Source organism: Scyliorhinus canicula, chromosome 6, assembly GCF_902713615.1.
Source record: "Scyliorhinus canicula chromosome 6, sScyCan1.1, whole genome shotgun sequence".
NCBI lineage: Eukaryota > Metazoa > Chordata > Chondrichthyes > Carcharhiniformes > Scyliorhinidae > Scyliorhinus > Scyliorhinus canicula.
The window spans coordinates 180,403,083-180,418,655 of NC_052151.1; the positions used below are offsets into that span (position 1 = coordinate 180,403,083).

At 45.1% G+C, this 15,573-nt stretch overlaps 1 protein-coding gene across 7 annotated transcripts in view; it reads left to right on the forward strand.

Annotated features, from left to right (window-relative positions):
• The window catches only part of lyst (lysosomal trafficking regulator), a 397,928-nt gene that overhangs the window by 351,879 nt on the left and 30,476 nt on the right, over positions 1–15,573 (forward strand). For all 7 annotated transcript variants that reach the window (XM_038800534.1, XM_038800541.1, XM_038800536.1 and 4 more), the window contains 2 exons: positions 5,203–5,343; positions 10,086–10,303. In XM_038800534.1, the coding sequence (XP_038656462.1) occupies positions 5,203–5,343; positions 10,086–10,303 (359 nt within the window). The remainder of the gene's footprint in view (positions 1–5,202; positions 5,344–10,085; positions 10,304–15,573) is intronic.

Sequence of the window (15,573 nt, forward strand, 5' to 3'; positions counted from 1 at the left end):
CCTCATGGTCGGTTCCACACTGGCCAACCTTTTATACAAGTAAGGGTAAGCTACCCCATCCCTTGCCAGGGTGCTCGTACTCCTCAAGGAAAACAATCATCCCCACACCGTATATCCCGTGCTGGTTATTACATTCCTCGTCCCCAAATTCCGAAAACCCTCTCGAAGGGTGATGATGAGGAGAAGACGACGGAGTTGCAAAAATTGCTGATGAAGAAGAAGGAGAAACCGGTGCAGCACTTGCAGCAGTCGGATGACGAAGATATTTCGGCTCCAGCACGTCGCTGTCAAGGGGGTGAGTAGGATCAGTCGCCGTGTGCCTCGCTGGCAAACGATGTTTACGGCAGGAATGCTAAGGTGGACAATGAAATGAAAATCGCTTATTGTCACGAGTAGGCTTCAATGAAGTTACTGTGAAAAGCCCCTAGTCGCCACATTCCGGCGCCTGTCCGGGGGGGCTGGTACGGGAATCGAACCGTGCTGCTGGCCTGCTTGGTCTGCTTTAAAAGCCAGCGATTTAGCCTGGTGAGCTAAACCAGCCCCAATCGGCTGTGTGCAGCGGAGCAACAACGTCAGTGTCGGAGATCCCAAACATTTGCGTCTCCATGTCAGAGTCTGAGAATAGGACATCAGACATGTCAACGTCACGAGAAAACAAAGGAGTCGCAGCAGGCCATACTGACAATCCAGGGAAGACCTCTTGCGGGGTACCTCACGAAGAGCAGACCGTCGGGAGTGGATATGATCCAGGTTCTGCCGCAGAAGCTGCCCACGTACGTGAACCTGGTAAGACACAGAGCCCGATTGACAGATGACCCTAGAGAGCCAGCGAGCGACCTGGGAGACTTACAAACATAGACCACGTTGTCAGGTGCGAAGCATAAAGTGGTTGACGTCAAGTCGGGCAACACCCCTGTAATTCTTGGTTATGACGCACCGTAGCGCCAATGTCGGGCTGCAGTAAACATAGTCGTGACCGAAGTCTTTGACCCATTAACAGCTTGGCAGGGGCCACCCCAGCCAACATGTGAGGTGTTGTCCTGTACGAAAACAGCAATCTTGCCTGCGGTATATCCATCGAGCCCGCAGTCTGCTTCTTTAGCCTCTGTTTGACCATCTGCATGGCCCTCTTTTTTTTTGTTCTTTTTTTAAAATTTAGTGTACCCAATTCATTCTTTCCAATTAAGGGCAATTTAGCGTGGCCAATCCACCCAGCCTGCAAATCCCTGGGCCGTGGGGGCGAAACCCACACAAACTTCGGGGAGAATGTGCAAACTCCTCAGTGACCCAGATCCGGGATCGAACCTGGGACCTCGGCGCCGCGAGGCAACAGGGCCAATCCACTGCGCCACCGTGCTGCCCCTGCATGGCCCTCTTGGCCAGACCATTTGATGCCAGGTTGTAAGGGGGCGGTGAAGACATTGAAAGTCTCGTTGCACTTTGTAAAAGCGGCAACCTCCTCTCATAAACAAGGCTCTATTATCAATGACGACCACCTCAGGTATTCCATGGATCAAAAGAAGTACGCAGGCGCTCTAAAGCCGCCCGGGATGTGATGGATGTCATCCTGTGGACCTCTGGCCACTTTTAGTGGGCGTCCACCATGATCAGAAACATCAACCCCCAAAAAAGCTGGTGAAATCCGCATGGCATGAGCCCAAGGACAACCCAGTCACTCTCAGGGCCTCGATAGCTGAGTCCAACTCAGAGCACCAAACGTAGCTTCTGGCCAACATCTTCGTCTTGGGCACTCCAAGATGCCCCACATGAAGATCCTTCAAAGCCAAAGCCTGTCCTTTTGCAGGGACAACGATCCTCGTGCTCCACAGGAGGACACCGTCCTCCGCGGACAGTTGTGACAACTTGGTGGAAAATGCCTTTGACTTCCCTAGAAGCTATTGCTATTGCCCACCTTACACCAGATGACGAACCTTAACCAGCACAGGGTTGGGCTGCATCCCCTCACAAGCACAGGAAGCAGTCACAGGCAAAGAGTCCATGGAGTTAAGGACTGCAATGACTTTGCTCGTTGTGGGTGAGTCAGCTGCCATGACTGGCAGTAGAAGATGACTCAATCCGTCCGCATTCCCAATTTGTGGCCCTGGACAGTACTCGAAAGATTACTCATATGCGGCTAACCGCAGAGCCCAGCACTGGGTCCATGCGGATGCGATCGTGGGATTGCTTTGATCTCACAAAAGAGGCCTAGTAGCGGCTTATGGTCAGTTATGATGACAAAATGGCGACCATAAATATATTGTAAAAATGTTTGACATCAAAAACGACAGCCAGCTGGGTCCAGTTGGATAGTAGCCACACGCCCCTTAGTGGTATCGAACCTGGCTGGAAAGCCTCGGGGGACTCACTCAACAGGGAGTATAAGCCCTCACCTCCACTTGAAGGACATAATGCCAATCGATCTTCAAGTGGTGCAGCCAATCACGGCCCAACAAGCTAGGGCTATCGCCCTGCACCAAGATGAGGGCAAGGTGTAGTGACTGACTGCCATAAACCACTATATTTAAACATTCACCCGTATACATGGCCAACGTAACTGCCGCGCCTGTCAATGACAAGGTACTCACCCCCTGCTTGATCTGGTCAAAGGTGAGTTGCGCCACTACTGAAAAAGCCACTTCTGTGTCCAACTCCATTCGGAGTAAATGTCCAATGACCTGCACCAAAATACAGATCGGGCTATAGGGGGCACCGACACACAATTGAGATGCATCTCAGCCTCATCCTCAGCCTCTTCCGGGCCGTCCAAAAGCAAGGCCTCCTCTGGGTTGATGCCTACAACGACCAGGGTGTCTGGGGCACCAGCTCACTTGCTACCAACATTCACTTTCATACCCTGTAACTCCTGAATGCCCCTTGCCGTGCTCTCTTGGGAAAGGAAGATTTGCAGCGCCTGTTGAAACGTGAGGGAACTTTTGCCCAGAAGATTCTTCTGAGTTTCATGGTTGTTTACCCTGCAGACCGGACAGTCATGGAGCTTATCTGTTAAAACAGCGCTGTACTCTTCGTATTTGGCGATTTTCCGATATCTTGAATCAAATTCTGCAACCAGGTAGACCTTTCCGCTATATTGAACCTATTTCATTGAACAATGATAAACAGGTTGGGTTTAAATGCTGTCCCATCCACATGACATGCTGGTCAAATGCTATTGTGACGGACATCGCCGGAAACCTGAGGGCTTGGAGCACTCCAAACGTATGCACTCCACAGGCCATCAGCAGAATTACTTGTTTTCTGTGATATAATAATCTTTATTGCCATAAGTAGGCATACATTAACGCTGTAATGAAGTTACTGTGAAAATTTACAGAGCAAAAATTATTGGCTCCAAAGAAGTACTGCATTCGCTCTGCATGCTGATTCCAGTTCTCCATACTGGGGTCAAAAACGCCCAAACAGAGACATTGTTTTTTTTTTTTAATAATTTTTATTGGAATTTGTTACAGAAAATATAACAACAAGTATAGCAAAAAGCAGTAATATGCAACTAACAGCCCCATAACACCCACAATTCCCCCCATACCGTAACATCACATGTATCACATTCCCCCCCCCCCCCCAAACAAGAGAACTTAACCATAAATTAAAATTAGATAAATCAAATTTAAATAAAATAAGCCAACATAATCAACGTCCTCCCCCACCCCCCCCCCCCCCACCCCGGGTTGCTGCTGCTACTGTCCCTGTACCCTATCGTTGAGCCAGAAAGTCGAGGAAATGTTGCCACCGTTTAAAGAACCCTTGCACCGATCCTCTCAGGGCGAATTTAACCTTCTCAAGCTTAATGAAGCCCGCCATGTCATTGATCCAGGTCTCCACGCTTGGGGGCCTCGCGTCCTTCCACTGTAGCAAAATCCTTCGCCGGGCTACTAGGGACGCAAAGGCCAGCACACTGGCCTCAACAGAGACATTGTTAATCACCCAACTTCGCCCTGTGGTCCAGAAAAAAATAATTTAACGCAGTGAGTAGCTCAGCTGGATAGGTTGAATGTCAATAGCTCCAGGTTTACCCTGGCCACCAGTTTAGTAAAGTTTGGGGAGTCCAAAGTGAGTAAAAGTAAACAACACTTATATACACGAGCAGTACTCCCTCGGGGAAGACAATCAAACCCACACTGTATGTCCCGTGCTGGTTATTACACTTAGTTCATAGAAATACAAAATAATACATTTTGGTAGGAAGAATGAGGAGATTCTATATAAACCAAATGATATAATATTAAAGGAGATATGGAAACAGAGAGACTTAGGGTTCAGATATACAAATATTTGAATATCTCAGGGCAAGATGAGAAGGTTGTTAAAAAGGCATATGGAATCCATGGATTTAAAAATAGCGGAACAAATACATACTAGATTTTTAACTATCACTGCTTCGGCTTCATCTGTATGCTGTCTGATTCAAAAATGCACTCCAGTGCAGGACCGAGGGAGCACTGCCGTGTCGGAGGTGCTGTCTTTCGGAGGAGACGTTAAACCAAGACCCCATTTGCCTGCTGAGTGGGTGCAAAAGATCCCACGCACTGTTTTGAAGAAGACGAGGAAATTATCCCCTGTGTTCTTGCCAATATTTATTCCTTAACCAACATCAAAAAAGCAGATTATCTGATCATCGCACTTATTATTAGCACAATTGAAACGTAAAATTCTGAGAGGGGCTTGATGGGGTGGATGCTGAGAGGATTTTTCCCATTGTGGGGAAATGAACTAGGGGACACAGTTTAAAACTAAGACATTTCCCATTTAAAACAAATTAGGAGGATTTTTTTCTTTGAGGATCATCACCCTTTCGAATTGTCTTCCCCAGAGAACAGTGGAGGCTGGGTCATTGAATATACCCAAGGCTGAGTTGGATACATTTTTGGTCAATGAAGCAAGTTGAGGGTTATTGAGAGCAAACAGGTAAATGGACTTAAGGGCCGCCATCAGATCAGCCATGATCTTACTAGTGGAACAGACACGAGAGACCAAAAGGCCTACTCCTATTTTCTTCTGTTCTCACTTCTGTTGGTTGGAATTTGCTTAATGCAAATTAGCTTCCATGTTTCCTACTTTACAAGAGTGACTACAATTCAGAGGTACTTCATTGTCTGTAAAGCACTTTAAGGTGTCCGGTGGTGTAAATGCAAGTCTTTCCTTTTTAATATAACAGTAATGTGCAATTGTATTCTTCAAATTTAGATCAAAGTTTTGATATCCCAGATCGAACATTTCACTCTATGAATACTACCTGGCGCCTATCCTCATATGAATCCATGACTGATGTGAAGGAGCTCATTCCAGAATTTTTTTACCTTCCAGAGTTCTTGGTCAATAGAGAAGGTATGTCCATTATAAATGTATATTTCACAATGAGCCTTTTTCCTGGTTATAGTATTTGTGGAAATGCATGCAATATTGATATCTCGCCTCAACGTAAAAATGTGTTCTCTTTTTGCAATGATCACATTGCATATTGAGTTTCTAGTCGGCATTAGGACCTACAAGCCCAATTATACTGCCCAATTTCAGAAACAAAATTTACCTTTTGGCAAGGAAAATCTGGCATGTTTAAAATTTTTGCATGGGATGGTATGCTACAGCTAATATTTGATGAATGCAAAATGAGTAATTAAGTAGAATGGAGTGCAGCTCTACAGAGTACTGCTTCAACAAAGCAGTTAACTCAGGAAATAGGTTGAGTGAGGGAATTTGGCCAGGTTAGGGAAGAAAATCTGGCTTTTTACTAAATAGAGTGCCCTGAGAGTGAGAGCCAGCTAGACATCATGAATAGCTGGCAATTGTTTCTAAACAACAGTGTAGGAAGTAAAGGCACTTCAGCCCCATGGAATGCAAATCATATCCCATGTGTAAAATCCTGGGCACTTCTCATGGCGTGGCTGAAAATGTGCAGGACGTGTCACAAGCTAAAGCAACTTGAGATCCTGGTTTTCAGAGCTTGAGCGGCAGCTGGAGTCGCTACGGGGCATCCATAGGGTTGAGAGGTTTGTGGGTAACAAGTTTCTGGAGATAATCACCCCGCACCTTAACAGTGCACAGGCGGAGTGAGACTGGATGATCGCCAGAAGGAAAGAAGGACTCAGTTAGGGAAAGGTCCCCATGTGTGCATCTTCCTCTCCATCTGGTATTTAGTTTTGTACACTGTTGAGATTGATGGTCCCTCTGGGGAAGCTAAGTCCATGGCACCATTGAGGAGAAGGAACAAGAGTGGGAGAGCAAGAGTGGTCGGAGATTTAATATTGAGGGGAACAGACTGGCACTTTTAATGCCCTAGATGTGACTCAAGAATAGGATGGCATTGAGCTGCTACAGGATATTCCAAAGGGAGAAGGTGAATAGCCAGAGGTTCTCGTCTATGTTGGCTCCAATGATATAGGCTGAAAGAGGGATGAGGTCCTAAAGCCAGAATTAAGGGAGTTAGGAGACGGATTGAAAAGCAGACTGGAGAACAGCTAAAGTTGTACCATTGTTTAGACCTAGTAACAGTCCAAGTCAAAGGTGGTGAGAAAGTTTTTGGAAAAAATTCTGAGGGAAAAGCTAAATCTTCATTTAGACAAGCGAGGATTAATCAGTGTCAGTCGGCATAGATTTATTATGCTGCATCTGACACATTTTAAAATAAATTTCCAATTCATTTTTTTTCCCAATTAAGGGGCAATTTAGCGTGGCCAATCCACCTAACCTGCACATCTTTTGGGTTGTGGGGGCAAAACCCACGCAAACACAGGGAGTTGCATTTTTTGAGGGGGTAGCAAGGAGGCTTGTTAAGGGTAGTGCATTTGATGCAATTTTTATGGAGGTTAGCAAGGCTTTTGATAAGGTTCCACATGGCAGACTGGTCACAAACATAAAAGTCCATGGGATCCAAGACAATGTGGAAAACTGGATCCAAAATTGTCTGAGGTAGGAAGAAAAGGCGGCACGGTAGCATAGTGGTTAGCACAACTGCTTCACAGCTCTAGGGTCCCAGGTTCGATTCCCAGCTTGGGTCACCGTCTGTGCAGAATCTGCACGTTCTCCCGTGTCTGCGTGGGTTTCCTCCGGGTGCTCTGATTTCCTCCCACAGTACAAAGATGTGCAGGTTAGGTGGATTGGCCATGCTAAATTGCCTTTAGTGTCCAAAAAGGTTAGATGGGGTTACGGAGATAGGGTAGAGGAGTGGGCTTGGATAGGGTGCACTTTCCAAGGACCGGTGCAGACTTGAGGCCGAATGGCCTCCTTCTGCACTCTAAGTTCCATGATTCTATGAAAAGTGTATTATGCTTCATGGAAACATGAGGATACTGGATATTACAGACTATAGGATAATAGTTTATGAAAGCCACTATTCCTGTTATGATTGCTGAAACCTAACATGTGACTATGCCATTTAGACTGCGAACAATAATTGATTCTGTGACCAATATCCAGTTAAACATGGTTAAATAAGGGTACTTCACAGCCATCTATGAAGTTTAAACATCTCATTGTTTAAGCATGAAACGACTTTTGAGGAATATAAAGGGCTGAATTCTCCGCATCACGACACTGAAATCGCGGCAGGCGCCAGGGCGGAGAGTCCATTTCTCCACCTACCTGTGGCCATTGCTGGAGGGCCTCTCCGCCCCTGACAGCATGGACCACTCATGGTCCTGCCGGTCGGGAAACTAGCATGGCAGCTGCGGACTCAGTCTGGGGGCGGGCCGAGCGGAGTGCAGGGGGGGCCTTGTACACGGCCGGGCAATGTTTGGGCGGGTGGTCAGGGTAGGACGCGCGGCCTATGGGGGGGGGTCTATTTTTAGTGTCCAGCTCCACGGTCTGAGTCCGCCATGGTGCACGGTGCGGCCGCTGGAGGCCGGCGCAGTGCGCATGCGCAGCCTCCGACCCGGAAGTGCAGCAAGAGCTGCTCGTTTTACACCGGGTCCCTGCTCGCCCTCTGCAGGGCTAAGAATATGTGGCCCTTTCATGTCAGTTTTTCTGCTGTGAAAGTCTACAGTTTTTACGACGGTGTGGGGGCATAGTCCCAAAAACAGGGAATCCAGCCCAAGATCTCTTGACTGTTGGTCTCTGATTGCCATTTTGAACAAGGGAGAATATCTGAGCTCAAGTTAGGGAAGAGATGGGAGTGAATGACAATTGTCAAATACGGTTCTTTCATGATGGACCCCAGAAGTGTTAACCCTGCAGTTGTGTGACTAAAACTGACTTTCAGGTACTGCGGTTTAAAATACCCTGAACAAAGCAAATACAGGAGGAGAAACATCTGAAACATCAGAAGCATCTCAAACAGCTGAACCATTATAGCCGAAAGTCTTCTAATGTAACCAAAATAATCTCCTAGCTTTGCAGCTTTACAAGAATCTTTTGTTTCTAAAAGACCTTCACTCCAACTAAAGTATCAACTCAACTAAGAAGATATCAGGCCTGCACCAACATGGAAATTGAATTATAAATTCCATTTTTATAATTACCACTTTAACTTCATCTGCACCTAATCTTTGCATATGTAATAGTGTAAGTGAGACAAGTGATTGAGGCATTTGATTTTAGGTATCTGGGGAAAGTGTGAAATAATAAATAACCTTTATTTTTCAAATAACCAAAATGTCTGCTGCTGGAATTCATTTTAAATTATGAAAAAACACTGAGGCTCAGGAAATATACACACACTATGTCCTGACATCCTGATTATGGACTGGAAAGGTACCACACATTCTGTCTATAACAAGGGTAACAGTCAATAAGTGTTTTTGTGAATGGAAGGCTATTTCCAATTGGATTCTGCAGGACTTAGTACTGGGTTCCTTGCCTTTTTATGGTATATATCAATGATTTGGACTTGAATGTAGGTGATGTGACTGAGAGGTTTGCAGATGTTACAAAAATTGGCTCTAGTTTTTAATTATAAGAAAGCTGTAGACCACAGGAAGGTATCAAAGCAGGTGGACAGGTGGTCGCCTGTCCTAATATCTCCTTGTCAGAGTCCTTCCTGCTTACCTCCTTTGTTCCCATTTTCTTTTCTTTCATTTTACTATTTTTGGTCAGTGGACCCATAATCAGAATGTGCCTTTAAGCAGAGGACGCGAACTGAAGAAGCCTGTTTGTCAGGACATTGTGTTCCAGGTTTTGTATTTTGGAGAGGAGAAAAGAGATGCTTTGGTGTTGAGTGGATCTTAGGTTCCAGCGACAGTATTCTGCCTGACAACAGTCAGTGATTGGTTGTTGCTTGATGCTTTCTGAGAGAGCATGGCAGAAGTGATTAGACCTTGTAAGAAGAAGGAACTGTTGCACTCTCTTGCTTGCTGAAGACAGAACTGCTTTATTGTTCTAAAACCAGTGAGCTGCCTGGCACATCTTTGCTGTAAACTTGAAATAATCCTGAATCTTCAGAGAAAGGCGACAACCTTACCAGAGAAAACCACCTCAAATCTAAAAGGAAGAAGAACCTAACTGAAATGTGAATCACAAAGACACTGAATGGAAGTCATCCCAATGCATCAAAGATACTTTATCCTTTTATTTTTATTAATATTTTCTTTACCTCTCAGTCACCCCTTTACCTCTGTTGTTTGTGTGTGTCTGTATGTATAGAGAGAGTGGGGGCAGTGGGAAAGGAGCATTAGATTTTTCTGTCAGTTTAATTATAATACTGTATATAATAAAATGTTACTTGTGTTAAAGTTACAAACCTGGTGTCTGCGATTTATTGGGCTCAGCCAAGGTCCTCGAGCATTTTAAAATAACATCTAATTTCACTTCTGTTGCAACCCTGGGTTAAGTGGGGCTGGAATTGACCATACATTAGCCCAGGGTGTCGTGACATCCTTATGTGCTTGATGCCAAATGATACTTGACTCCACTTCAGCTAATTGTCTTGGGACATTCCACTACGTTAAAATTGCTGTACAAATGCAAGTTAATATTGCCTGTGTCAAAAGTAATTTAATCAGTTTATGGTTAATGTTGGAAACATTTTACATTTTACAAATGGTTCTTTATTCTTTGAATCAATGGATTGCTATTTGTCGCCTGAGATTAGTTATTTGCAAGAATGGCACCTGTTGTAAACTAGGCCCTGCTTTCAGGTTTTGACTTCGGAATGCGGCAGAATGGAGAAAGAGTGAACCATGTAAACCTTCCACCTTGGGCTCGCAATGACCCCCGGCTGTTCATTCTGATTCACCGCCAAGCCTTGGAGTCAGATCACGTTTCACAAACTATTTGCAATTGGATTGACTTGGTGTTTGGAAACAAACAAAAAGGCAGAGCTGCAGTTCATGCTATCAATGTCTTTCATCCTGCGGTAAGTCTACACACCCTCTCAATTTTCAGATCATTATAAAGCCAATCATCAGATGTAAAGTGAGTCAAGCACCCAGCACTTCTTATATATTCTCGGAGTAATTTTATAATACAAAAATAATTTAGAGTACAATTTTTTGCAGAGTAATGCAATTAGAATAACATTTTAAAAGACACAGTTAAAAATGCCATATAAAATAGAAAAGATTTCAGATTTGAAGATTGATTGAAGTGCTGTAAGGGCTTTTGAACAATTGCCTGCTTGTTTTTTCAGCTTTTCATGATTTTGTACAAATAACACGACCAGGATTTGAAGTAAAAGAGCCGAGGAATAAAATTGATATCTTGGCAGCACGGTGGTGCAGTGGTTAGTACTGCTGTCTCATGGCGCAAAGGACCTGGGTTTGATCCTGGTTCTGGGTCACTGTCCGTGTGGTTTACACATTCTCCCCATGTCTGTGTGAGTCTCACCCCCACAACCCAAAGATGTGCAAGGTAGATGAATTGGCCACACTAAATTGCCATTTAATTGGGGAAAAAATAATTGGCTACTCTAAATTTATTTTTAAAAATTGGTATCTTGGGCAGCACGGTGGCCTAGTGGTTAGCAAAACCGCCTCATGGCGCTGAGGTCCCAGGTTCGATCCCGGCTCTGGGTCACTGTCCGTGTGTGGGTTTCGCACCCACAACCCAAAAATGTGCAGAGTAGGTGGATTGGCCACGCTAAATTGCCCCTTAATTGGAAAAAATAATTGGCTAATCTAAATTTAAAAAAAAAAAAAATTGGTATCTTCGGTCTCTGGGTTTGCACTACTGGTGCTCCAAAGCGCAATGCCACTGTCTTTAGAATTTGAAAATAACTTGTTTTAATTCAATTAGAGATGGTCTGACATGCTCTTTGATTAGGATCAAACGTCGATCATTACGGATAGATAATTGATATACTAAGATCTGACTGTCATGTACCCTGTTGGGTACCATACACCATGCTTTTCAAATAGTCGGGCAGGTGACCTCATCTGCCAATGGAAATGCTCCTTCCACTCGGTTTTCCTCTTCCTTGTCCTTCCCTTCCTTTTCCAAGTAGGTCTCCCTTTTAGCAAGCAATGTGTGGAGCAATCCCTACGCACCAATATCATACTATTGTGAGTCATAGCACAAAAGATCAAGCAATGCACAGATCTCCTCATTTTAAAAACACAACAAATTAGTTTTTTGCATTAAAATGAACTGCCACTTATCATGCTCACTTATTTCAGGTTAGTGAAAATAACTAAGAATGGTTGATTTCAGCACTGAAATTACTCCGATATTTCCATGTATATATATTGTGTGCACATGCACGTTACAGGAAAGAGTAAGGAAATGGGACTAATTGGGTCAAATAAAAGCAGAATACTGCGGATGCTGGAAATCTGAAATAAAACAGAAAATGCTGGATAAACTCAGCAGGCGTGTCAACATACGGAGGGCGAAACAGAGTTCACTTTTCAGAGCTCTGCAGAAGAGTCATCGGGATTAATTGCATAACTCTTTCAAAGAACAAGCACAGTGAGACAAATGATTAAAAATGGAATCTTATACGTTATAGCAAGGGGAGTGGAATATAAGCATCGGAATGTTTTGCTACGATTTGTACAGGATCTTAATGAGACTGGGGTACTATGTACAGTTTTAGTCTGCTCACTTAGGATAAAGTTGCATTAGAAGCAGTTCAGACTGGTTCCTGCGATGAGGGGATTATCTTATGAGGAATGGTTTAACAGATTGGGCCTGTCTCCATTAGAGTTTAGAAGAATATGAGGTGAGCTGATTGAAACATAGGATTCTGAGGGTACTTGACAGGACGCTGTATCCTCACTGCTCACCTTTCTTCTCTAGACTCTCAGTAGCCTTTCTACTCTCTCCTTACATCTTTGTATCCCTGCTGCTCTCTCCTTCCGTCTCTGTACAATCTGTATTCTTGCTGCTCTCGCCTTCCCCCTCTGCAACTTTTGTATCCTCACTGCTCTCTCCATCCCTCTTCGCACTCTTTCTGTCTTTGTTACTCTCTCCTTCCCTCTCTGCACTCTGTATAATAGTTGCTGTAGCCTTTCCTCTCCTCACTCTGTATCCTTCCTGCTCTCCCCTTCCCTCTCCACACTCTTTTTATTCTTGCTGCTCTCCTTCCATCCTCGCTGCTCTCCCCTTCCCTCTCAGACTCTTTTTAGCCTTGCTGTTCTCCCCTTCCCTCTCTGCATTCTTTGTATCCTCGTTGTTCTCTTCTTCCCTCTCTGCACTCTCTGTTATACTCGCTGTTCTTTCCTTTCCTCTTGGCACTGTCTATCCTTGCTGCTCTTTTTCCATCCTCTTTGCTTCCTCCTTCCCTCTCTGTGCTCTTTTTATTCTCGCTACTGCTTTCTCCTTCCCTCTCAGCACTTTTTATCCTCGATGCCTTCTCCCTCCCTCTCCACACTCTCTTTATCCTCGCCGCACTCTGTATTGTTGCTGCTCGCCCCTTTCCTCTCCGCACTTTCTTTCCTTGCTGCTCTCTCCTTCCCTCCTCTTTTTATCCTTGCTACTCTCTCCTGCCCTCTTCGCACTCTCTGTATCCTCTCTCCTTTCCTCTCTGCACTCTTTCTATACTCGTTGCTCCTTCCTTCCATCTCCATACTCTTTGTATTCACGCTGCTCTGCTTCACTCTCTGCAATCTTTTTATCCTCGCTGCTCTATCCTTCCCTCACTGCACTCTGTTTCCTAGCAGCTCTCTTCTTCCCTCTTCACACTCTCTCTATCCTCACTGCTCTCTCCTTTTCTCTCTACACTCTCTGTATCCTCGCTGCTCTCACTTTCCCTCTCCACACTTGCTATAGACCCACCGTGCTTGCCTGCCCTCTCCCTGCTCTTTGTAGCCCTGCTGCTCTAGCCTTTCTTCTCTGCCCTCATTGTAGCCATGCTGTTCCAGCCTTCTCTCTCGGTGCTCTTTATAGCCCACTGCTCTCACCGACCCTCTCCACGCTCTCTGTAGCACTGCTACTCAGACTGCATTAGTTATTGAAGGTGGCAGGACAGGTTACTTAATAAAGCATACAATCTGGCAGACATTATTAATCGGAGCAAAGCCATGGAGGTTCTGTTGAATTTATATTAAACACAAGTTCGGTCTCGGCTGAAGTTTTGTTTTCGGTTCTGGGTGCAACACTTGGAACTTTGTGAAGGGGAACAGTGTAGTGGTTATCACTGGATCCCTTGATTACCATGTACTGGTATGACTCTGTTCTCCTCCATGTTGAACACCATTTGCAGGAAGCATTGAGGGTGGCATGGGCACAAAATGTACTCTGGGGGAGTGACTTCAATGTCCGACACCAAGAGTGGTTCAGTAGTAACACTACAGACTGAGCTGGTTGAGCCTGAAAGGACATAGCTGATCAACTGAGTTTATGGCAGTAGTGAGGAATCAACAAGAGGGAAAAGCATACTTGATCTCATCGTCACAGATGCGTCTGTCCATTATAGTAGTGGTAGGAATGAGCACCGTACTGTCATGTTGGAGATCTAGTCCTGTCTTCACATTGAGGATTGAACAGATCAAGCAACTTGAGACTGGGTGACCATGAGGCGCTGTGGACTATCAGCAGCAGCAGAATTGTTCTTGACCACAATCGTAACCTCATGGCCTGGTATATATACTATTTTTACTACTACCACCAAGCCAGGAATCAACCCTAATTGAATGAAGAGTGCAGGAGGGCATGCCAGGAGCAGTATCAACATCCTGGGGCTACCATTGACCAGAACCTGAACTGGACTAGCCATATAAATACTGTGGCTACAGGTTGGAGGCTAGAAATCCTGTGGTGAGTAACTCTCTCCAAAGCCTGCCCATCATCTACAAAGCACAAATCAGGAGTGAGATGGAACATTCCCCACTTGCCTGGATGAGTGTAGCTCCAGTAACACTCGAGAAGCTTGACACCATCTAGGGCAAAGAAACCCACTTGATTGGCACCCCATCCACAAACATTCACTCCTTGAACCACCAATGCACAGTAGCAGCAGTGTGTACCATCTGCAAGATGAACTGCAGGAATTCACCAAGGATCCTTAGACAACATCTTCCAAACCCAGGACCACCACCATCTAGAAGGACAACGTCAGCAGACATGTGGGATCAACACATCTGGAAGTTCCCCTCAAAGCCACTCACCATCCTGACTTGGAAATATATCCCCCTTTCTTCACGGCAACTTCCTCCCTAACAGCACTGTGGGTGTACCTACATCACAGGTATTGTAGCAGTTCAAGAAGCAGATCACCACCACCTTCTTGAGGGCAATTTTGGTTAGACAATAAATACTGGCCTCGCCAGCAATCCTCACATCCCATGATTCAATTTTTTAAAAAAGACATTTGAGAGAGTGCAGAAAAGAATCATCGGAATGGTACAGGGAGAAACTGTTCCCACTCGTGAAAGGGCCAAGAGTGAGAGAACACAGATTTAAAATAATCAGCCGAAGAAGCAAAGGTGATTTTCATGCAGTGAATGGTCACTGGAATGCATTGCTTGAGAGTGTAGTGGAGGCAGGTTCAATTGAGGCCTTCAAATGAGAATCAGACTGTTATCTAAAAAGGGTTATGGGAGCAGGAGAATGGCACTCAGTGATTTGCTCATTTGGGAAGCTGGATCAGACACAATGGGCTGAATGGCCTCACTAATAATTCTGTGATTCTGGATTGCAGTCCCAATGTCAACTTCAAATCACTTCAGCAACTTGGAAGTGCCATGGTGGGGCATTGGTCATGATCTTCCTGGAGATGACCAATTAAGAAGCTGCCTTTGGGAGCCCTATCCAATTAAGGATCATGTGCAGATGGTGAAGCAGGTGGCCCAATAGTTGGGTCATGATCATGGAATCCCTACAGTACAGAAGGAGACCATTTGACCCATTGAGTCTTCACCAACCCTTGGAAAGAGCACCCTACCTAGGCCCAATCCCAAGCCCCATCCCTATAACCCCACCTAACCTTTTGGACAGTAAGGGACATTTTTAGCATGTCCAATATACCTAACCGACATATCTTTGGACTGGACATCTTTGATCATTTGGCAGTCAGTCAGCTAGAGGTGCTCTCTGCAGCATTGGGAAAATTACATTAAAAATTAAAATATTAGGGGCAGCACGATGGCACAGTGGTTAGCACTGTTGCCTCATAGCGCTGAGGACCCAGGTTCGATTCCGGCCCCAGGTCACTGTCTGTGTTGAGTTTGCACATTCTCACTGTTTGCG